This window comes from Phaseolus vulgaris, chromosome 4, assembly GCF_000499845.2.
Source record: "Phaseolus vulgaris cultivar G19833 chromosome 4, P. vulgaris v2.0, whole genome shotgun sequence".
Classification (NCBI taxonomy): domain Eukaryota; kingdom Viridiplantae; phylum Streptophyta; class Magnoliopsida; order Fabales; family Fabaceae; genus Phaseolus; species Phaseolus vulgaris.
The window spans coordinates 28,643,271-28,667,691 of NC_023756.2; the positions used below are offsets into that span (position 1 = coordinate 28,643,271).

The following is a 24,421-nucleotide window of genomic DNA, read 5'->3' on the forward strand; positions in this document are numbered from 1 at the left end:
AATTTGATTATACATTTTTTTAAGATCAATTTTAGAAAATATACGAGACCCATGTAACTCATCCAACAAGTGATTGAGCCTGGGTATGGGGTGCCTATACTTGATGGTTATGTTGTTTATGGCATGATACACATCCGCCAACTCCCATCCTTTTTAGGGAAAAGAATGACAGGCATAGCATAAGGACTTAGGCTATCCTAGACCCAACCCTTGTCTATTACACCCTCGACTTGTTTTTGGATCTCTTTTGATTCTTTTGTATTGGTTCTATATGCAGGTTGATTTTGTAGAGAAGGTCCAGAGATAAAGTCAATTTGATGTTCAATACCTCTAAGAGAGGGTAAACCCTTTGGATGATCTTAGAAAACATCCCCGAATTCCTCTAACAAAGACTCCAAACATGAAGAACTATAAGAAGATGTAAAAGAATGAGAGAGAGAAGATTGCAAGGATAGGAAACAAATACTTCATGACGGGCCAACATTACCTTCTCGACCTCCCGCAGTCTGATAAGAAGGCCCATTTGACTTTATTATTATTTTTTCTCATCTTTCATTTCATTTTCTCTTTTATTTTTCATTTTTATTTGGTCCTTATTAACCTCTTTAAGAGAGAAAGGTTTTAGTATGACCTTATGCCCTTAAAGGTTGAAAGAGATTTTGTTGGTAAGTCCATCATGTAAAACTTCAATGGGCACAACATCACACAAGACCTCATCCTTATACTTTTCAATTGCAAATGTTATGAGGACTTGTTTATTCACAATTATTTCACCCTCTTCAGTTAGCCATTGTAATTTATAGGGCTTTGTAGAAGAGATAATGGATAATCCAAGTTTCTCCATGACTCTTTTACTTAACACATTTGCACAACTTTTCTCATCTATGATCATGGAACATAACTGGATAAAACTTCACAAGTATGAATGCAATTTCCCACACCTCAAGATTATTCACTTTTGAAAAATGTAGTTTGAATTGTGAATGAATGCATTTTCATTTTTCCATTTTTTTTATTCAATATTCAAATTCAGCACACACACTTTTAGATTCACTTTTCAAACTTAGAATTAGAATGATATGGATTCAAGTAATGTTATCACTTGCAATCTATGTTTTGGAATTAAATCAACTCTTAGCCAAGGTAACTTCTATTTTAATTCCTTCCCAATTAAATTCAAGTAAGCCAATATTAATACTCCTAGAACACCTAATGAGCATATGACTCAAGCAAAATAGGTTACAGAAAATTTAAAGGACAACAAAACACAATGGATTTGAGATAGACAATTGAATTGAAAAGAGACTTCTAGTGAATTTAATTTGTTCACAAGTAAAACATAAATGTATTAAACAAGAAATTTCAACTAAAATTTCAACTACAAATAAATCATTCTTTGAATACCACATCATATGAGTTGAATTAGGATGGACACATTAAATTATTAGTTTTAGTTGAGTTAGGAATTGAATTAGCAATTATGGTGAAACTTAGTGAGGATTGTCACTTGACCCAAACTTAACCAAGTGGTTAAGTGTGAAGATTCTCTTCAAAGAGAAAATGAGAAAAAGACTCAAATGAGGAAAGGATTAGCGGAATTAAGAAAATGCAAAATAGAAAAGAGAAGTAGAATTAAAGGAATATATAATAGATATGAAACTAGAATAAGAAGAGGAAAAGGAACTAAGATGGAGAGAAGAACTTCGGTGGAGGTGAAGGGTGGATGACGCTCACGCCCCTTGGAGGAGGAAAATTCCAAGATGAGTGATTGAAAGAGTCACCACTTGAAGTCTACTTAAGATAAAACTCAAAGATGAACTTTGAACAATCGGGATGATGGAGGACCATCCAAGGCACCATATACAAGAATAAAAGACAAATGAACTATTTGTATCAATAATAAAATAAATTTGTATAGAATTTGTATTTTAAATTTCCTTAGAGTATTTTATATATGAAACAAGGATACTCTAGAAATCTTAACTTGTCACACAAGTAAGGGCTTCTAGATCATATTAGGAGAGTATAAACGGCCTTCTTAAGCCACCATACTCACCATAGTTAATTTTACTTAACTAGAGTTATGGTAACTTAAGCAACAAGCTACCTGCATCTATAAATACTCCAAAATACTCTCATGTATTCAGATTCGCAAATATTGAATGAAGAACTCTGAATTATAGATTCATTCTCTCCTAAATATCCTTTTTCTAGAGAGACTCCAAGGCCTAGTAAACCCTAGAAAGTTGGCCAAAGCTCTTTCTACTTCCTAGCACTAAAACTACTCCAATTCCTCACCTAAACCTCTCATTCTCGGTGCAAACTACTTCCCATTCTCCTGCCACTCCATTCAACTTCTACAATCCATCATCTTGGATTACATCAGGCGATACCAAACCATACAATGATCCATGGTTGTTGCACCGCATTTCGGCTAAGTCAAAATTCTAGAATTTTTTTTCCAGCACTTGTTCATGTTTGAGTTTGTCACTTGTTCTTGAGTGTTCTTCTTGTTTTCTTTACTTTCCACCATTTAAAATAAATTTCTACCATTTATAATTATTTTCCATTGATTAAACATCAAGTTCCATCATTTATTTTCGTTTGAACCTTCATCAAATACTTTGTTGCATGTTTCGCTATCAAACTTCCTTGTTCTTCACTATTTTCAATTGTTCTCGCTGTTTTCCTCATTTTCATCGGTTAATTTAGTTTTTTCTTTGATGTTTCACTATTTAATATTTCTTATACACAATTTAAACAGTTCACATTGCCTTTTGTTTCATTATTTTTTCTTCAAATTGCTCAAAGTTTCACCTACAAGCAAACCTGACCAACATTGCTTTTGTTCTTCACTATTGTGGTTTGTTCTTGTTGTTTTAGGAAATTTAATCGGGTTTTTTGCTCAATTCTTGTTGATTCACCGTTTAATGAGTGTTGTCTTTCATTTCCTTGGTTAATCTTAAGTTTTGTTCGGTCAAAAGTCTTTCATTCTGCCTCCAATTACATCTACAATCAACCATGCCTACACTTTATGTTCTATTTGTTTTCTTTTAATTCAGCATGTGTTTCTTGTTATTTTTTGTGTTTAATTATGTTTTTGTGTGCATTTAGGTGTTGTGTAGGGTTTCTAATACTTGCATGTTAATTGATTCAATTTGTCCAAATCATTGTTATGTTGTTGTTGTATGTTATGTGTTTATTCATTTGATCTAGTGTACACAAAAACTTGATAAAAGTCCTTTTTCTGTTTTACGGAGTCTTTGCTTTGGTATGTGTTGTATTTACCTATTCTTGAGTCTTGTAACTTGTTATTACTTCATTAGTGAGTTTCTTTCATCATTTTCCATTTATTCCTTTAAGTTTTGTCAATTGTTTTTTATTCCTTTAACTTTCTATTCAGTTTCCATAATTATATGATTTACACTTAGTTTTGAAAATTTCTCTTTACCTCATTTTGTATCCAAATGTTGTCAATTTTTTTTGTAAAGACCTTAATATGTTAAAAATGCCCAGTCAAAAAGGCACGTCCTAATTTTCACTACAACAAAAGTTATAAATTTCAAAAGCCATGACGTTTTTCTGTTTGACAAATTGTTTCAGTGCTAGTTTTGCTCTCGGATTAAACTTTTTTGCACCTAATTTCCACGGTTTTTTAGCCTTAAAATTTTACCATATCTTGTTTTCTATGTTAACTATCTCTAGTTAAAATTTCAGCTTAAAATTCGGTGTATAAAAATTACCATAAATCTTACAATTTTCCCGACCAGTACTAAACCTAACTTGCATAAGTGTTTCACTTTGCTTGCGATTTGTGCAAACTTGTTGCATTTATTTCTCTATGCATACAGAACCAAAAGGTCTCAATTTTTTTTGCTTATTTTTACTCATTGAAAGAAGAATATACCATAAAAAAAATCATATTGAAATGCTTTGTCTAAAAATGCATATAGGTTCTGGAACGATCTCTGCCAGTCCTTTCTACAATTTTTGTTTTTAATCTCTTCTAGAGCTTTTCTTAGGTCCTTTTGCTTGTACTTTATTTTATTGGTTGCCTTTTTTTTTTCTTGATTTTTATTGAATCTCTATTCTTGTTTGTCACATCTTATTCCATTTCAGTTTAGCTTTTCAAATTTTAGCATTTTTTGCTCTTTTTTCTTACCTTCCTTCATTACACATATTTGGTGAGTTGGTGGTGCTTGAAGTGGTGTATCAAGAGTGGTGTGGTTCAACATTCTTTGAATTCTACTTTGGTTTTCAAGACTCTCTACCAAGAAGAGAAAGAGAGATCCACGAGAAGCATTTTTTGACTACTTCATTTCAAAGAAGCAAATTAAAACACTTCATTTAAAGCTTTACCAAACATCTTATGTTCCTACTTGTACTTTTGTGTAGTACAATAGAACTTTGTGTCTTTTTAATTTTACTAGAGTAAATGTTTCTTTTCCTTGTTTGGGAAAATGATCCAATGGAAATCCCACTAAATGTTATAATAATTTTCGTGCATTAGTGTGATAGTGTGTCAATGAGCTTTAAGTGTTTGCACTATAATAATAGGACTCGCCTAGCATTCCTTTTGCATTTTGTCTTGCTATATTTCTTGTTTTCTTCCCTTTTTTTTTTCTTTTCATTGCTTATACGTCTCTGTGATACCTTAGGATTTTCCTTTTCTTATGACTAGATAAGCCTTTCTTTGGTTTTTTAAGTGGATTCCATATATACATTTTCTTTTTTATTTCTATTTTTCAAAATTGTTTTGAAGTTTTTTTCTGGAAACTTTTGTGAGATATCTTTGAGGTAAGCTCTAGCTAGGAAAACTTTGGTACTTAAGAAGCCCTCGTGACTCACCTTGCTTTCCCAGGAGTGAACTTGAACATTTTTCACTTCTGCTTCCTTTCCTAAACTTCACAAAATAATTCAGTACACAAATTCTTTTACTTTGAAAATTTTCAGGCTTCACTCTAGTTGGTTTCTCTTTCAAACCCTTGTGAATTTTTTTACTTTCAACCATGAGTGATCCCTCTCATCAGCCCAATGTGCATGGCAATTTAAATAATCAATCTCCCGTGGATATCACTGCACAACTTAAAAACCATGATCTACAATTTGCTGAAATAAGGAATCTTTTACATCAACTTGTGATAGAGCGCGATCAAGAGCCTCATAGGTCTAGAAGTAGAAATAGGGAAGGTTCTCATAGAACTACCAATGTTCACCATCCTAGTCCTCCCCCTAGTCATGATGATTATTGTAGCCATCATGACTACTACCAACCACCACCAAAATATCTTCACAATAGACACCATTCTACTTTTTGAGAACCAAAAATAACCATTTGTCCTTTCCATGGAACAGCTAGTGTAGACTATTACTTAAGCTGGGAGATGAAGGTTGAACAAATTTTGAATGTCATCAAGTTGAGCATGAACGACGGGTAGTCTTAGCCACTTTTAGTTTTCAAAAGGGTGCCATGACTTGGTGGACTGCCTATTCTAGAGGCCTTAATTTACAGCATAACCCTTCAATCAAATACTAAAATGAACTTCGTTATTTCTTAAGAAAAAGATATATTCCTTCTTATTATGATAAAGATCTTATGAACCAACTTCATCGGCTAACCCATAAAGGCCTATCTGTAGACGAATATAGGAAAAATTAGAGTTACTGATGTTACGGGCAGGCATTCGTGAAAAACCTAGGTTTACCATAGCTAGGTTTCAGAGTGGCATAAATTTTGATATTATGGATAAAGTTGAACTTATACCTTATAATGATCTTAATGACTTAGTTCAACTATGCATTATGGTAGAAAACCAACTGAATCGGAAAATTTCTTTTAGAAAATATTATCCTTATTCTTCCATTCCAATAGAGATTTTCAAAAAGATAGCTCTGATAAAACTAAGTCACAAGAAAAAGAGAGGATAACCTACAAAATAAATCTAAAGATAAGAATCCTTATGTATCTTCATCTAAAGAAACTAACACCAAAATAGTCCAATGCTTTAAATGTCTAGAAAAAAAACATTACTCTTCTGAATGTCCACAAAAGAAAACTTTACTTTTAAACGATCCAGACATACAAAAAAAATGACACTTCACCTTTTGCTTCTAAATCCCCACTTCTGATGATGAATGTCATCTATATAAAGGGGAATTATTCATTGTACAAAGACTTCTTCAAAGTCAGCCATTAGAAATAAACAATTCACAACAAGAAAAACTCTTTCATACTAGATGTAAAATTCTATGACATATTTGTTCTTTAATAGTTGATAGTGGATCTTTTCATGGATGATATAGGGGTCATTGACAGTTACTTGTCTTATCAATGGTTGATAAGACTGTTGTGTGGTTATGTTCCCTACACAAGAAGCCATCTACAAGTTTTAAGAATATCATTGATAGGTAAGTACGCAATAAACTTAACTTTGTATGTTATTAATTAAGCATCTACTAACACGTTTTTTTTGCATTAATCAGTTCATGGCATGGATATAACGTCCTAAAAGGCCGATCCAGTTCAAATTTTCAAAATCTGAATTGGATAAAACTAAAGGTTTGTAATTTTTTTTTCTTTCTCTTTTCATTGTTTATCAATATTAACTTTTACTTTTTATTGAGTTATAGTGTAATAAACAACCAGGAAGCTATGAGTGTGGCTATTACATTATGCAATTGATGGTTACCATTGTAAGACTAGGCCTTAAAAGTGATTGGCATGAGGTAACATGATGGTAAATTATTTTTATAATTCTTTACCATATCTGTATCTTAAAACTAATTTTTGTCAACCATATTTTGAAATGCAGATCTTCACGGATGAGCAACCAATGTCTTCGGAAGCCATATCATATGTGAGACATTCTTGGTACACATATTTCCTAAATTTTTATAACTCTAGGTTAGCTGATGAGTAGTGTAGGAATTAGATAGATAAAGATATATTATTAGTGTTTCTAATACATTTTTATCAATATATAAAATTGATTCTCTGAATTTATGTATTTGTCTAGTTGGGTTATAATTGAACATATCAATTTAGATAGGTATAAGGATTAAATAGATTGTACCAAAAAAAACCACCATATACAACGACGACTATTTACCATAGTCGCATTTTTAAATCCAGCGCAAAAATTTATAAATGCAGCTATTTACCATAGTCACATTCTTAAATCCAGCCGAAAGATTTATAAATGCGGTTATTACCATAGTCGCATTCATAAATGTGATTTATAAATGCGACTATGGTAAATAGTCACATTCGTAAATGCATTACTCCTCCCTCTTAAAAGATCATTCAGAAGCACATTTATAAATCTCATTTACGAATGCGGCTAAATAGTCGCCTTCTTATGTGTTGGATTTAAGACTACGTGTAGATCAAATGCAGCTATATAGCCGCCATTATAAATTGAAAATAGTCATCGTCTTTAAACCTTTCTACACCAGTGAAAAAATACTCTCACATTAGAGTAGGAGATATTTCGGATTCTACAAGGAGAGAACATCTATAATGTACAAAAGATATACACTCACATAGTGAATCATCTTATAACCTTGGGAAAGAAGTTTGACAAAGAGAAGTTGAACACCAAGATCTGAAATTATTTTATAAAACTTAGTAACCTAAGGTGACGATGATCTCTAAGTCCAACGATTTCACCTCCATGAATATGTCAATTTTTGTTTGAAAAATTTAGGAATCATAAGATTGAACTTGAAAAATTGAAAAAAAGAAAAGGATAAAAATACTAGAAAAAGAATTAAGAGTGTCACACTAAAAGTTGCTACATTAAGAAAAAAAATTAGTGATGAAGGAAAATAATAAAATAATGAAAATTTGAATCTTGTAAAATAATTCAACTAGTAAAATAATTCTACCTTGAACCCTACTACATCCTTCCATAAGTGGTTTTTAACACTATTTTTATCTCTTTTACCTTAGAATGAATAACTCCATTCACCAAATTAATATTTGCATAAAAAACAAACACTGGATGATAATAGAAACATCCATCCATTTACAAAAATTCTAAGACCTTGATTTTTAGTAGCTCTGAAAATTGGAGCCACTTACCTTGAACAAGTTTATGTCCAAATACTTATGAGATGCCTATACTTCCGTTCAATCTTCATAATAATATTAAAAGAGTAAAATTATATTAAAAGAAATTCTTATAAAATTAGATAATAAAAATAATAAAAATAATGTAAAAATATCTAAATATTTGTAAAATTCAATATCATATATATATATATATATATATATATATAAGATATTTCACACTTATCAATTAAATAATTATATAAAATATTCATTAATTAAACATGAAGAGAGTTAAAAGATCATCTTCTTTATTCATAATGTATGTCTCTCTTAAAATTTTTGTGACTTTATTAAAATGCAGTTTGTGATTTTCTGCAACTTTATTATTGTAGATGACAATGATTCTTCACTTCTTGAATAGTGAACCTATATGTTGTTAGTGTATAGGTTTAGTTAAGCATACACTAAGTTAAGTTAATTATGTATACATCAATAAAGACTCTTCTCAATAACGTGTGCATATTGGACAAGCAAGTCAAAATGCTTTATGCAAAAAAACAAAAATTCTTTTAAAAAATCACAATTTTTATCCATATATAAAAAGTTCAAACATATATAATGTTTGCTAGAAAATAGAAATACTTACATTTGATGTGCCTAAATATTTAAAATGAAAGAAAGTCAAAAGGAAAAATAGTCATTGGGTATCACACAACCTATCCAGTAAATTTATTTTAGGAGAATACAATAAATAACAATTTTTTTTCAATAACTATTTTTAAAATAATAGTTAATAAATAATAGAAGTTATAATTTTAATTATGATTAAAAAAACATCATTATATTAAATACTATAAATTCAATAATTACTTTTGTTATTAGTTTTTTTTCTATTGTTTTTCAGAATATAGACATAATCAAAATCATTAAAAAATTATAAATTTGTAATATATATCCAGAACTGTGTCACTATAACTAACTTTATTAAAGTATGGTAAGTTATAGGTGGATCCTGTAAATCATAATCATAAGAAAGACAGACTACATATGGTACTATCTTTAAGATATGGATGAATAAAAGATATATATAAAACTTTTTTTTCCTTAAATTGACCATAAAACCCTTTTTCTGCACATTATAAAAATTTATAATTATTTCTAATAAAAAATTATAATTATTTCAAATTTTATTTATTATATTTAAAATAATTATATAGTATCAACAGAATTGTTTACATAAAAACAAAACACATGGACTACAACCTCATACTTATTTATATTAGAAAAGTTATTATTTCCTCTATTTATTTTTTAGTGTTTTTCAAGATCTTTTGAAGTATTAATAAATGTAATAAATTTGATTAATTTTGTTAAAATATTTATACAATTTTCTATTTTAATATTTTTTATCTCTACATCATAATGTCAATAATTTTCTATATATAGTTAAAAGTAAAATATCAATAATAAAAAAAAATTAATGTCATCTTAAATTTTAAAAATAACAATAATATAGAAATATATTTTTAAACACTACTGTTAAGAAGAAACAAATAAAAATAATGAAGTTGATAATTTGTTGTATATTGAACTATAATAATAATCTATTTTAGTAAGGTTCTACAAATCTAATATTAGATTTTGAATGAATAAATCATTCTTTGTCTGAAGTAAGATTAACTATTGTGAAAGAAGCATTATTAATCAGTACTTTGTTTAACATTTAAAATTTATATTGTCATACAAACATGTGATTCTATTTGTCACATATTCAATCATTATTATGTTTTGCGATTTATTCTCCATCTTTAGACAATCCAGCTATTCATAATGAAAAAGTTTTGCACGAAAATGTACGACATGGTTCATTCATAATTATAGCTTATGAGAGCTAAAATATCTTTAACCTGTAATTATGAAACACTTTTCTTAATATACAAAGAAAATATATAATGAAATGATATAAAAGAAAATTAACTCATAAATGAAATAATAATAATAATAATAATGAAATTATTATTCAAATAACTTAATGAGTTATTTTATTGTTGAATATCTTTTAACATAAAAAAATTTACCTAGGTTTCATAATTTATTACTATTACTAATTAAATTATTTTTATAGTAACACTCTATAAAATACATCTAACTATTACAATACAAATCCTATATATTTATATATAAGCTTAGAGTTTCAAGTCATTCCTAATACATGATTAGAGTTTATAGAAATACAAATATTTATAATATAAGTTTCAAATCGACACTCTAAAGCTCTTCAAACTCTCTTATACCTGTATGATCATTTGATCATGTACGTAAAAGTGTCATCACATACAACAATAAAAAAACAAGGGTAAGCTAGTGAAAATAAATTTTTATAATATACACAATTAAATCAAAAGAGAAAACCAAATTACATAGATCAATTTCTCAATTATTCAATTTTCTTCAAACCCCAACATAAAACAATCACATAGATCTCACATTGATCTACACATCTAGGATATTCAACAAACATAATAACAACTGACGTCTTCTGAAAGACCCGTATTAAGTAAATCCTACCAAAGACTAACACCTGATTACCAGCGAATCCAACCATACAACCCAAGTCGTGCATCTCATATGTCATATTCTATGTGACTTAGATCATCAGTGGAGCTCGGAGATCTCTGTTACCACATAGGCATCCATACTTAATACACAAACAAACATCAGGTCATACATTATCCCAAATGTATTAATTCAATTCCATACAATTTTCATCATACAATATCCTTCAAAACGCAATCCACAATATTTAAAATCTTATTTAACATAAAAAGATAACACTTAAATACTAAACCATCAAATCTAATATTTTTACACGTTTACAATATATAAACAAACAACATCCTTGCAAGATAAATTGAATATTGGGACCACGTACCCTCCACATCCAAATCTTCTAGTCTAGAGTACTCTTAAAAATTGAAGTTAGTTTCCCTTACATGAAATTCCTTATTCTGATGGAAATTTTACCTCAGACAGGAGAACCACTCCAAAAATTTAAGAACCTATAACAAGTTATCCAAAAATTACCAAATTTTAATATGAGCTTAATCAAATTGAGAGAAATACTTTTCTCAACTGGTCTCACTAAGATTAATAACTAAATCATAGAGAAAAACATAGGATAATGGGACTTTAGAGTAAAAATGAACTTACTCGATTACAAGAAAATCATGAGATGGAAACCAGAGACAAAAAATAATTAGTTGCTATAGTGACTAAATTAGAGATCATTTTAGAGAGTATTTTTTTTTTCTAAATTAGTTTCTATTATTGTTAAATAGTTTCTAAATTGGTATCTAATTAGCTACCAAAGTTTTAGCTATCAATTATTAAGATTCTAAATTTGGTAGCAAAAACCTTGGTAGCTAATTAGATACCAATTTAGATATCAATTTAGAAACCATTTAACAATAATAGAACTAATTTAGAAACCAAAAGTTTTTTTAGTTTTTAAAATAGTCTCTAATTTAGTCACTATAGCAACTAATTAGTTTTTTTTATCTAAAATTGATTTCTATTTCATGATTTCTTGTAGTGCTCTGTTTGAAAATCTGATCGGGTAGAAATGTATCTTGACTCTTCAGCTACAACGTGGCGTGATCAGATTTTGGAATAGATGAGATATGGGAGAAAAAATGGAGAGAGAAAGGAGATAAGAGAAATGAAGTGAGAGAAAGAAAAAGAAAAAGAAAAAGTGACTTGGTGGTGGGGAGGGCGTTTCCGGGAGGACATCTAATAAAACTAAACTTACTAAATAATATTTCTTCCTAATGTGGACCAATGCATCTCAATATCACCTACTTGAATGGATAAAGTATTATTATATGATTTTAGAGAAAAATAATTCATAAACAATATTTTAAACTAATTATTTTTTCAAATTTTAGTACAAGCCTCTACAAATACATATAGAAACATGAAGATAAATAGTACATGTATAAGAAGACTATCTATTGTAGTTTGGATTCTCCTACTTCATCTCAAGTCACATACTATTAATATAGTAAGTTTGTATATCTTTTATCATAAAAATATTTTGAATTATATTTTAATTATGTTGAAGAAATTAAACAAGTGGTAAATGTTGCATTACCTAAACACATTTGGAGCTTTTAATATGATTTTAGTCACAGATATTTGAATAAAAACCTGAACTTTTAACCATTTGAAAATTGAAATATAATCAATTTAAAGCTTTTAATCTAATTTTCCTCAGATATTTGCATAAAAGCATAAAAGACTGAAAACATTACAATATAATTAATTTGGAGTTTTTAATCGATTTTTGTCACAAATATTTTGATTAAGGAGTGAACTTTGCATAAAAAGACTGAAACGTTACAATATAATTAATTTTTCCAATTTTTGTCACAAATATTTGCATAAAAGATTGAAATTCTAACCGTTGAAATATATCAATTTGAAACTTTTAATTCATGTTATAATTAAAAATTTCTTTTAACTCTATTTTTTGTCATAAATATTTAAATAAAAAAACTGAGTTTTAAACTTTAAAATATAGAGACTTGTAATCCGATTCACAAATATTTAAATAAAAAATAAAAAAATTTAAACATTAACATATACTTAATTTCGGATTTTAGTCACACTTGTATTTTTTAATAAAAAACCGTTAAACGGTGAACTATATGATCAGGTAACATTTCATTAATAACTTTTACATAGTTTTTTAAAATTTCTCTCTTCTATCAAACAAGAAAATACACTTCACACTCACAAACATTGATTCGACAATCAACAAATAAAAATTAAAACAGAATTAAATATCATATATAATAAAAACAAAAGTTAATTATTTAGAGGTCCCTAAGATTCAAAATAAGTGTTAAAAAACCTTACATAAGGAATAATACCTATAAGATGGTGTATTTTTTTTTTATATTATTGGTAGATTTAAATTAAACCCTTAATCTTTTTTAAATGAAAATATATTAACATAAGTTTAGATAAGACAAATATTTTTCCATTAAAATGTTTTTAAAAAAGTTACACAAATGATTTTATTATATTATTATTAAAGTGTATTTATCTATTATTCACTATATAGACTTTTATAATAATATTTTAGTAATTTATATTAGCATAGCCCAAAAATTATTGAAATTTAGATATTAGAAATTAAATTCCAATTTTCTTTTTCTACACATATAATTGATAGATAAATTTTTAAATTTTTTTTTGATAAATTTGATTACCACTAATATATTTAATACAATTTTAAAGACCATATATAGTTAAATTTTATAATTATTAACAAATATTTTTAATAAGAGTTTATATTCAATGATGTTATAATAATAACTATTATTTAATTAAATTTATGATTTTTATTACAAATTAATAATTAACTATTTCAAATTTATGTTAACATAAAAACAATTAAATAATACACATATTAAAGGTTTATTTTAAAATGTTGATTCCAAATATTATACAATAAATAAAATTTTTGAAAATTATGATTAATTTAAATAATGCATAAATTTTGATAATATTAATAATTAATATGAGTAATTTAAATTTATGTGAATATAAACTTTTTTTTTAAACTTCATTATGTAATACAAAGTGAACTTTAAATTTAACTCAATCCCATAAAACCGACTTTGATACCATATTATGAAGTGGACTTTAAGCCTAACTCAAGCCCATAAAACCGGCTTATGGGGTGAGGTTTGCACCCACTTATATACAATGAAATACTCTAATCTTTAGTCGATGTGGGATCTCCAACACACACCCTCACGCCGAGCATGAGAGCTCGTGCGTGGGATAACAAATTATGGGTGATTCGATAACAGCTCGATAGCGGGTGGCCTGATAAGCCCAACAAACATTCGCTAGGATAGACTTTTAAATGGTTCTGATACCATATTATAAAATAGAACAAATATGGACAAAAGAAATGAACAAAAGATTAAAAGGAAGACAAAGGATATGAGAATGAATATCTCTTCAATTGTGTATTGAATCAGAACAAAATAGTCTGAATATATATAAGTTGTACACTCATTCTAGGTCTAGCCAAAGAAAGAAATAATCAATCAATAAATACTAGAATCATAATAGATAAAGACAAAATAAAGGTTATTAATCAACAAAAAAACAATTAATAATTAGAAAATACACAATTAATATTAAGATCCTCTCTCTGATACCATATTATGAAGTGGACTTTAAACCTAACTCAACCCCATAAAACTGGCTTATGGAATGAGGTTTGCACCCACTTATATACAATGATAATCTCTAGTCGATGTGAGATCTCCAACATGGTGCCATTATATGAAAAAGTTTATTAAAAAAGAAAAAAAAACAAACAATTACGAGGGATTAAGTCAAAACTTATACATAAGAAAGAAGTACAAATTTAGATCAATAAGAACATCGGTTTTTAACACTTTTAAGAAAGAACCCCAAAGAAAAATTATGAAGGAAACAAAAGTAACCAAAACAATAACACCTAGAGATGAATATAAAATATAATTTGATCACTACAATTATTAATTAAAATTTTAATGATACATATATGCATTAAATGAATATAAAATATAATTTAATAACTGCAATTAGTAATTAAAATTTTAATGATATATATAGATATATATTAAATGAATATAAAATATAATTTAATAACTACAATTAGTAATTAAAATTTTAATGATATATATATATATACATTATTAATCTAGTAAGTTATTAATTATTAATATCCAAATATGATAATGGAAAGTGGGGTGATTTGCATAGAAAGTTCACCCTACATTTTTGTACATTTACTAATGTGTCCTGCATAAAAATTGGATATATGAACGTGGATTGAGTTTTGCATGAGAAAGAAGTGCAGATAATACAGTCATTTTTCAAAAACAAAGAATACAACTTCAATGTATCATGGTGCATGTATTTTATTTGAAGTAGTTTGTTGTTTTTATAAAAGGAAAATGTTAAAATCGATTAGGTTTTAGTCCATAATTGATTATAATGCATACCGTAATCGATTAAGTGTGATTAGGAATGTCTTTGCATTTTTTAAACATAATCTAGTTAATCGGTTAGATTTTGGCTCTTAATGGATTAAACCATAAATTACAATAGATTATACTTCACAGTATTTGTAAAATTGGGTAAAAATTTAAGTAATGGTGCATATATTTTTATTTCATATTATAATAAATTAAAATTATTACAAATTTTTAGAAGAAGTCATAATCTATTAGATTTGGATCTATAATCGGTTATACTTTCTTCCATAATGGATTATAGACTATTGATTTTGTAATAAATTAATAAATTATAAAATTTGTTAGAATTTTGAGTATTTTCATAACTAAAGTAATAATAAAATTATATCCTTAACATAATAATATTGGTTTTATTAAATTATAATTTTTTTAATTACAAATTTCAAAGACAAATCTATTAGTATATATATAAATATTAATCTTAATATATAAATATTTTTTTTTTATTTTAACAAAAATCCTTCACTATTTTAAGATAAAGACATTTGAATAAATTCATAAATTATATAAAAAAAAATTATATTTCAATCACATCAATCTATTTTTTACAACTTTTTCACTCAAATTTATACATTTTTCACTCTCATTGTTTTACATCAAAACAACCTAATTTTTTACTTCCTCTCTCTCTTTTGCTTTGATTTCCACTCCTACCCTCATTCAGACAAAGCAAGAAAGAAAATGGAAGAATGAAAAACAAATAACTTAAAACTTATATAACTGTGGACAAAAAAATAATACAAAAGAATAAATAATCTACAACAAATCATTTTTTTTTATTAAAACTCAATCTTTTTCAACCATTCTCTTTTTCCCTCCTTCACTGTTACCAAAAAAAAAACTCACTTTTTCTGTTACAATTATGATAATAAAGTTTCATAACCCCACTTTCCCTCTTCATATCTCTCTGAATCAACCTTGGACTCTCTTGGACGCCGCCACAACCATAAGAAGCATTCATCTCCCTCTTCCCTATATATATATATATAAATATTAAGGGTCACTCATCACCAAAAAGCATATTATTATTCTTTCTATTTTTATTATTGTGATAATACTATATTACTACTGTATTTTTTTATTGTGGACTTTACTTTTTAAGTTGGATTTTTTAATACTTGCTAAGTTGTAATTAGTGAAAGACTGAACCTTTTTCAATTCTTGAGGCATTCTACTACTTCTACTCTGCTGCTTATGTTTATGTTGCTCTACTTAAATGCTCCATTTCCCTCATAGCTTTTCTTTCTAGTCACACACTCCTTGCCTTACCCATTTTCAGTTTTTAGAGAGAAGGAGCATAAGAGGAGGAAAAGAAGGAAAAGGTTGGTTGGTTTGGTTGTTACATACAGCATGCCCTTTTCTCATTCTTGATGCTTGTTATCATGGGATAATAGATGATGATGTATATAATGAAACATTGTAGACCCTATTTTGTTTCTTTCATCTCCTTTTCTTTCCCTCTCCCCCTATATGCTACTACTACTATTTCTCAATAGGTGTTGTAAAAAAAGAGTAGTCTTCTCATCTTCACCACTGTTTGATTCACCACCCTTTTGCAGAACAACAAACAACACATAATATTGGTCAAGAAGAATGGGAGAAAACAAAGATCAGGATTTCTTTTCCCACAAATTTCCCACAATCTCTCAGGTAAAATCATGGTGTCACTTCTCTGGGCATTTGCAAGAGAAAATAATGACTTAAAGTTTTATAGGTTCATGACCAGGATTTTGGACTGGTAGTATTTAATCTCTGTAATTTTCACAGTATGAAGAAACTGTAACTGTAATCTACAACCTTGATCATTGTTTTAAAACAAGCCTTTCCTTCTCATTTATGTTGTAATGATGTGATGTTGCAAGCAGGTGGTGGAAGAGATGAAGGAGCTGTGGGGCATGGCTCTACCTATCACAGCTATGAATATGTTGGTGTTTGTGAGGGCAGTGGTTTCTGTTCTCTTCTTGGGTAGGCTTGGAAGCCTAGAGCTAGCAGGTGGTGCACTTTCCATAGGCTTCACCAACATAACAGGGTACTCTGTTCTTGTGGGTCTTGCAGCAGGCCTAGAACCTGTGTGCAGCCAAGCCTATGGTAGCAAAAACTGGGACCTCCTCTCTCTATCTCTCCAACGCATGGTCCTCATCCTTCTCATGGCAATCATCCCCATAAGTCTTCTCTGGCTGAACCTTGAGAGGATCATGCTGTTCATGGGCCAAGACAGTGCCATAACAGGAATGGCATCAGTCTACTGTTTCTACTCTCTACCAGACCTTTTAACAAACACCTTGCTTCAACCTTTAAGGGTTTTTTTAAGGTCCCAAAAGGTGACCAAACCTATGATGTATTGCTCCCTTGTAGCAGTGTTGTTCCATGTGCCACTGAACTACTTGTTGGTGGTGGTGATGGAGCTGGGGGTGCCGGGGGTGGCCATGGCTTCAGTCCTGACCAATCTGAACATGGTGGTGCTTATGGCAGGGTATGTGTGTTTGTGCAGGAAGAAGGAGATGGTGTTTAAGTGGGGATGTGGAGGGGGAGTGGTGGCTGGGTTGTGTTCTGGGTTGGGGCAGTTGATGGAGTTTGCTGTGCCTAGTTGCCTTATGATATGTTTAGAGTGGTGGTGGTACGAGATTGTAACTGTTCTGGCTGGGTACTTGCCACGTCCAACACTGGCTGTGGCTGCCACTGGTATTTTGATTCAGACAACTAGCATGATGTACACTGTCCCCATGGCACTTGCAGGGTGTGTTTCTGCTAGGGTAAGTCTTTCTATACTATACACTTTATTCTATTATTTGTTTCATTATTTTATTTATTCAAAAATGAATCATGGATACTCATGTCATGTGTCTCCCTACACCATGGCATGTGTCTCCCTACACCTAGAGAAGGGGTTGAGATTGTCTGTAGTCACAGTCAAATTTTTGCTCATTCAAAACATGAACAAGATCTTCATCTCATGGTTGTTAATATATGAACTGTGTTAATAAATGCAAATTAGATTGTGGTATATGAGTAGAGGGAGTGAAAAAAAAAAAACCAAAGATGTCTTTTATTTATCATAATGTTGACAGGATAAAAAGAAAACTTTTTTGACTATGTAGGGTTTTGTTTTTATCCTACTTTGAGTGGTTCATTGTTCAGTTTTTACCCTTTTTTTAACCAGTTGGATTGGTTGAGACAGGAAAGATAGGGAAGGAACCATTTACTTTTAGCAATTTGGCTTATTGGAATAGGGTTTGAAGTCAAAGTATCAGGGATACCTTCCTTACCTTCAAATCTGCATTTTCTTTTTGGTTTTAAATTTCATGTATGTGGCTAATCATAAATGGTAGTTAATACCATGAAAGGTTAGTCTATTAGCTTCAAGAGAATGTTAATTGGTTCAAAACCACCTTTTATTTTATTTAACCTTTTTTGTTTGCTTGCTGTGTCGGGCTAAAATGGAAGTGTTCTTTTATTATGTTATTTCTATTTTTGTTTGACTAAACACTTAATCAAACATAATAATATCAACTGACAAAACATATTTGGAAGGCATTAAATGACCTTCATCCACACATGCATTTTAACTCTACTCTTCAAAACAGTCCTAAACAAACCACTAAGCATAGCTTCAACCTTTGAGGCAAGGACAAATTATTCATTAGTAACAAAATAAGTTTTCTTTCTCTTTTCAGTCTTCACAGTTTTACTGATTTGTTAAAGATCATAAAATAAATTGGAATCATGATGATGATAAATAATAATAATAATAATACTAATAATGATGATGATGGTGATGATGTGATTGACAATTTCTATTTTGTTGCACTGTTGTGATGGTTTGTTAGAGTCATGAGAAATCAGTGACAACCTTATATTTGTTCACTTTATCTATCTGATCAGATTCTAAATACACCTGTGGAGGTTATGTACTGCTACTTGTATATACAATCTACAGAACCTGAGTGTCCCATCTTTTATTCTTTTGGGGTTAAACCTGAATCCCTTTGTTCCTGCTTGCTGAGGAATAAATTTGTTGCATGATTGCATCAAGTACATGGACCCAGTTAGGTCACACTTGCAATGTGACAGGACAAAACTAAAACTAATTGATTACTTCTAAGTAAGTGCAATTCCCTTAGGCTTGCATACAAGGGTCATCATTGATTTCCATTTGACCAAATAATTTAACCATCAAATCTCCCTATGACTCTACTATTTTCTGTGGACCCTTCAAACTAGTTGGTACTGATAACGTATCTTGTTACATTTCTGTTTGCTCCAAAAGTTAACTTGCACAAAACTTTGATATAATGTACCTTTTGAGTTGTACCTTTTGAATCATACCCACGTGAATTTGCCATGAAGCACTTACAACAATATGGTTAGGGTATGTTTGGTTTTCTGAAGTATTTTTAACCTGTTTTTGTAACTTTGTCAAGTTCAAATCTTGCAATGCAATTAACAACTTGAAATTTTGAATGCAATTAATGCAGGTAGGGAATGAGCTTGGAGCTGGGAAACCATACAAGGCAAAACTAGCAGCAATGGTTGCCTTAGGATGTGCATTTGTGATAGGCTTCATCAATGTGATATGGACTGTGATATTAGGTCAAAGATGGGCCGGGCTTTTCACCAGTGATGACCCTGTCAATGTCTTGGTTGCCTCAGTGATGCCAATTATGGGCCTGTGTGAGCTTGGGAACTGCCCACAAACCACAGGCTGTGGGATTCTGCGGGGCACCGGCCGGCCCGGTGTGGGGGCCAATATAAATCTGGGCTCATTCTACTTTGTGGGCACTCCGGTGGCGGTCGGCCTGGCATTTTGGTTCAAGGTTGGTTTCAGTGGGCTTTGGTATGGGCTTCTGTCGGCCCAGGTGGCCTGTGCAGTATCAATCATGTATGTGGTGTTGGTGAAGACTGATTGGGAAGTTGAGGCCCTGAAGGCTGAAAAGCTCACAAGGGTGGAAATGAGTAGTAGTTGCAATGGGCTTAGGAGTAAGGAGAATGAGAAAAATGAGGAAATGAAAGGGTTGTTGGGAAATGGTAACAAGAAAGATGACATTTGCTAAGAACAAATAAAGCACACCACACACTTGAGGGATGACACCAATTATGACATTGAGATTTTGTTTGTTGGGAAGATCAATGGGGTTAGAGGTTTGTGAGTGGTTCTTTCATGTTAACTTTGAGGAGAGTTTATCTTGTTCTTTTAATTTCATTTGCTTGGACAACTGAATTTAATTTTCTTTTAATACCAATTGTTATATATCTTTTAAGGCAAATGTTGAATTAGATCTTTAAACACCTAACTCTTAGAAGATGAAAAAATATTTATAATGTAGTCTTTCTTATTTTATGCTAATTTAATTTTTAGTTCTTTAATTTAATAATAAATGGTTTTTAATTTATTATTAAATTAATTTTTAATTACAATTTAACAAAAGAAAAAAAAAGAGAAATAGTGTTATAAAATAAATAGTTGAATTTAGGGTATTATTTGTTAGTTATATCAATATTTCTCTTGAACTAAATACATTCAATTCTTACTTTAGTTCTCTTATAATTCTAATCTGCCTATTAATGTCTATTTTACCTGTTTCTTAAAGTACATATAATATTTACTTTAATTCACATATTGTTAAACTATGGTGACCCTTATCTCTAAAATAAGAACTTATACTTATCTCAATATTTAGTAAATGCAAAATTTGTGTCATGTTTTTAATAATTTAATATTTAAATGAGTATTATTTATACTTATACTTAATTTTTTTTGTCTCAACGGGTATATATTCAAAAAATAAAATTTATTGGTTATCCGTATTTTTATTTTATATCATTCTTCAAGCAGATTTTTAGAATAAAAATGATTATTTTTTAATTTTCACACTAAAAGAGATGAGTTGATTCATAGTCTAATAACCTTTTCTTCTATATAAAACTTTGAAGAAACTTGTTTTATTTAAAAACAGAAAAGAGTGAAAAAAAGATGAGTATAATTTTTTCATATCAAATACAAGAACATACAACAAAAAATATTGAAATTTTCATTTATTTATTTGTCCATAAATACTTTCATATCAAATATGAAAAAGAATATAAATTTAACTATATCAAATACTCGGCTTTGTGTGACTATAGAAGATGTGTAAGAATATACGAGATTGTTTGGATTGAGGAATGATAGAGTGAATTTGTGAGGATGATTTATTAAAATTTGTGAGTGATGTGATAGTTGAGAGAGAATTTAGAAATTATTTTAAAGATGTAAAATGTAAGTTTACAAATTTATCTTTATTATTAAAAATATTTGAATAATGATTTATGATATATTTTTTTGTGTCGATTTGAATTAATTAAAATTTTTTAATATATAATATTCATAATTACTTGTATTTTTCAATACAAAATTAAAAAATATAATAAAAAATATTTTTGTGTTAAATTGAAATAAATTTAATAAATATATTAAAAATTATAAAAATAATATTTATTATATATATTTATTATTTATTATTTTTATTATTTATAATTATATGTTGTTATTAATAGTATAATAAATATTTTTCAAATTATTAAATAAATTTATGTAATATTTAATACAAGATTTTTAAACTTAAAAAAAATAAGACAAAACAATAAGTAAACAAGATAATTGAAGTAAAAATAAAGCCAAAATCGATTATAAGCACATTTTACATATTTTCACAAGTCAAAATCGATTCTCAACCCTATACAACACTATACCACGTAACTATCAAAGTCGATTCTACCTTCTTCTACAACCCGCTCTCCATCTACATCTTCAAATATGCGAATCGAATCGAAACGAAAGAGGTTCATCCATTCACGTTTGGACTCCGTCCGTGAAAGCAAACTGGCCATTAGAGAAAACTTCGATGCAATCATATAAAAACAAAAATTGTAATGCAAACATCTATCAATCAACATTCTCTCCTTTCCAAGGAAATTTTAATATATACAGAAAGAGTTCTTGGCTAGAGTTGAAAATGGTAAAAGCAAAATTTTGGTTTGGGTGTTGTGATGGGAAAAGTGGGTTTTGATGTGTTGTGAGTGACAAGTGCATGGAGCATGGAGATGTGGCTGGGATGAGAGAATCAGGCATGTGACAGAGAGATTAAACTGAAAGCAGCTTTGCCCGAAAGCTGTTGCACACAATGCAACACAATAATAATAATAATTCAACCTCTGCAAAACTCGTGTCAGTACCTCCTCGCCTATGCTAAACGCCAACCATCTTATTCTCCACTTTTCACACTTACTGTCTTCCACATAAATTTTCATACTATTTTATTAATATCTCAATTCTTATTATATAATCAAATAATTAATGGATTACAGTTTTAGCTACTGTTTTTACATCTTTTTAATTTTAAGGTCGAATTCAACTATGTCGTTTTTAATATTAACCTTATCAATGTTTTTTAAGAAAACAAACATATGATCATGAATTAAGAATTTTTTTAGGTAAACAAATCTACTACACCATGTGTAAATGAACTTTTTCAGATTTATATTTATATCCAAAGTATGATTAACATATAGATATCACTTCAAGTTGATTTATATTTATATAGTTCTGCACTTTATAAGGGTTTTATGAAAAAATGATTAGAAATAATGTTACTCTAAGATTAAAAGATAGGATTTTTTTTTATAAAAGAAGCATAATTTTTAAATTGTTATTATTATTTTAATATTATTTTTAATTGATAATTGTTATACATTTGATCCTGTATAATTATTAGATAGTTTAGATATAACTCGAAGTACTTTCTATATATTATACATTTCAACAGATTATATATGATGTTATTAAAAGGGTAGACATTAGTATACTTCAATTAATAGGTTAGTTTCATGTTGAAGACATTATGAACAAATCATATTTCACATTTTTGCTACTTCAACCTCTATGGTTTGCATGAATGGAAATTTTGTAGTGCAAACAAGTTAGTTTTCAAAGTTTCCTCTACTCAAACACTTAGAACATGATCACATGTTCCCTAAGCTCAGGTTAATGTTGTCATTTTCAAGGATCCAATATGATGTGATACAAAAAATAAAATAAAATTATGTTCAATGAAAATTCTTTTAACTTTTTTTTTTTTCACAATTTAAACTTTGTTAAATGTATTAGTTGCAATTTTGTTTTGTCTATGGTTAACTCACATCTTGAATACATTGTCCAAATTATTGTTTTGAATAATTTGGAAGAAGATATTGAAAACTAAGATGTTACAAAAAATATTATTTAAAAGAAAAAAAATATTAACTTATAATTAATTATAAAATTTGTTCCTATATTAAGAAAAAGACTTATGAGAGAGCTTTTAAACAAATGCTAACTTTATAAGTAGTTTGAGGTTATGCAATAAAGTACACTTCACCTCAGGTATCCTTGTGTAGTCAATGTCTATAAATCAAGAATTCCAATGGTCAAAAGTTTCTTATCCAAATAATACAATTCTTGTCTAAGAAAAATAAATTGAAACAAAAATATAAATAAGTAAGGATACACCAGCAAAGTAAAGAAAAAAAAAATTATTTATCAAATCTTTGATTTATATGGGTTTATATGGGTTGTGTTGTTTGATTTAACAACTAAGACACTGTAACATCATTTCTTTTAAAAGATGTAGATTCAAAGTTGTTCACCCTTGTTCATTAATATGCTAATTCAATTAGATTGCTATTTTTTATTAAAATATTCAACCATTTATATCCTAGATATGCATCCCAAAAATGATAATTTTGTATTTAATTCGTTTTCAAAACTGTCATTCTCCCCCAAATAAACTCGACAAAACGTTTGTTTTTACTAGGAAGACTTTGCATTGATCGATGAATACTAAAGAGCATTGGTCATTTTCAAAACCATATAAAGACACACTTATAGTTCCTACGTAAGGGTAATTGGCTTCTGAACTTTTTGTTGGATATACACGAAAATGATAAGTGAATAAAACAAAACACGTGGATGTCGTTTATGTACAATTATTTGAAGTATTGCATGCGCAAGGGAATTGAATGAAATTATCACAGTGGTTTATGAATGGGATTTTGTGCTATCTCGGTGCACTAAACTTTGTCCAGAACAATACAAATAACATAGCATGCTTTCTAGGGTTGCATTAACTTTTTTTCATCACTTTGTTTTGTATGCATCCAAAAGGATCCGATACAAATATCTCATTTCATACATTTCTATATATTAATATTCTATCATCATATCATTTTATGTATATAAGTAACAAAAAAA

The 24,421-nt window shown here is 29.0% G+C and overlaps 1 protein-coding gene across 1 annotated transcript; it reads left to right on the plus strand.

Moving 5' to 3' along the window:
- Positions 1-16,162: 16,162 nt before the first annotated feature.
- Positions 16,163-20,420, plus strand: LOC137837511 (protein DETOXIFICATION 54). Its single transcript, XM_068646517.1, has 4 exons — positions 16,163-16,478; positions 16,716-16,806; positions 17,022-17,909; positions 19,632-20,420. The coding sequence occupies exons 2-4, from the start codon at positions 16,750-16,752 to the stop codon at positions 20,205-20,207; spliced, it is 1,521 nt and encodes a 506-aa protein (XP_068502618.1). The 5' UTR covers positions 16,163-16,478; positions 16,716-16,749; the 3' UTR covers positions 20,208-20,420.
- The last annotated feature ends 4,001 nt before the right edge of the window (positions 20,421-24,421 follow it).

Excerpts from the sequence above, each read along its gene's own strand:
- LOC137837511 (XM_068646517.1), top strand. The coding sequence starts at position 16,750 with ATGGGAGAAAACAAAGATCAGGATTTCTTTTCCCACAAATTTCCCACA. Across the intron at positions 16,807-17,021 it reads AATTTCCCACAATCTCTCAG|GTGGTGGAAGAGATGAAGGA; the intron begins GTAAAATCATGG and ends TGTTGCAAGCAG. Across the intron at positions 17,910-19,631 it reads CAGGGTGTGTTTCTGCTAGG|GTAGGGAATGAGCTTGGAGC; the intron begins GTAAGTCTTTCT and ends CAATTAATGCAG.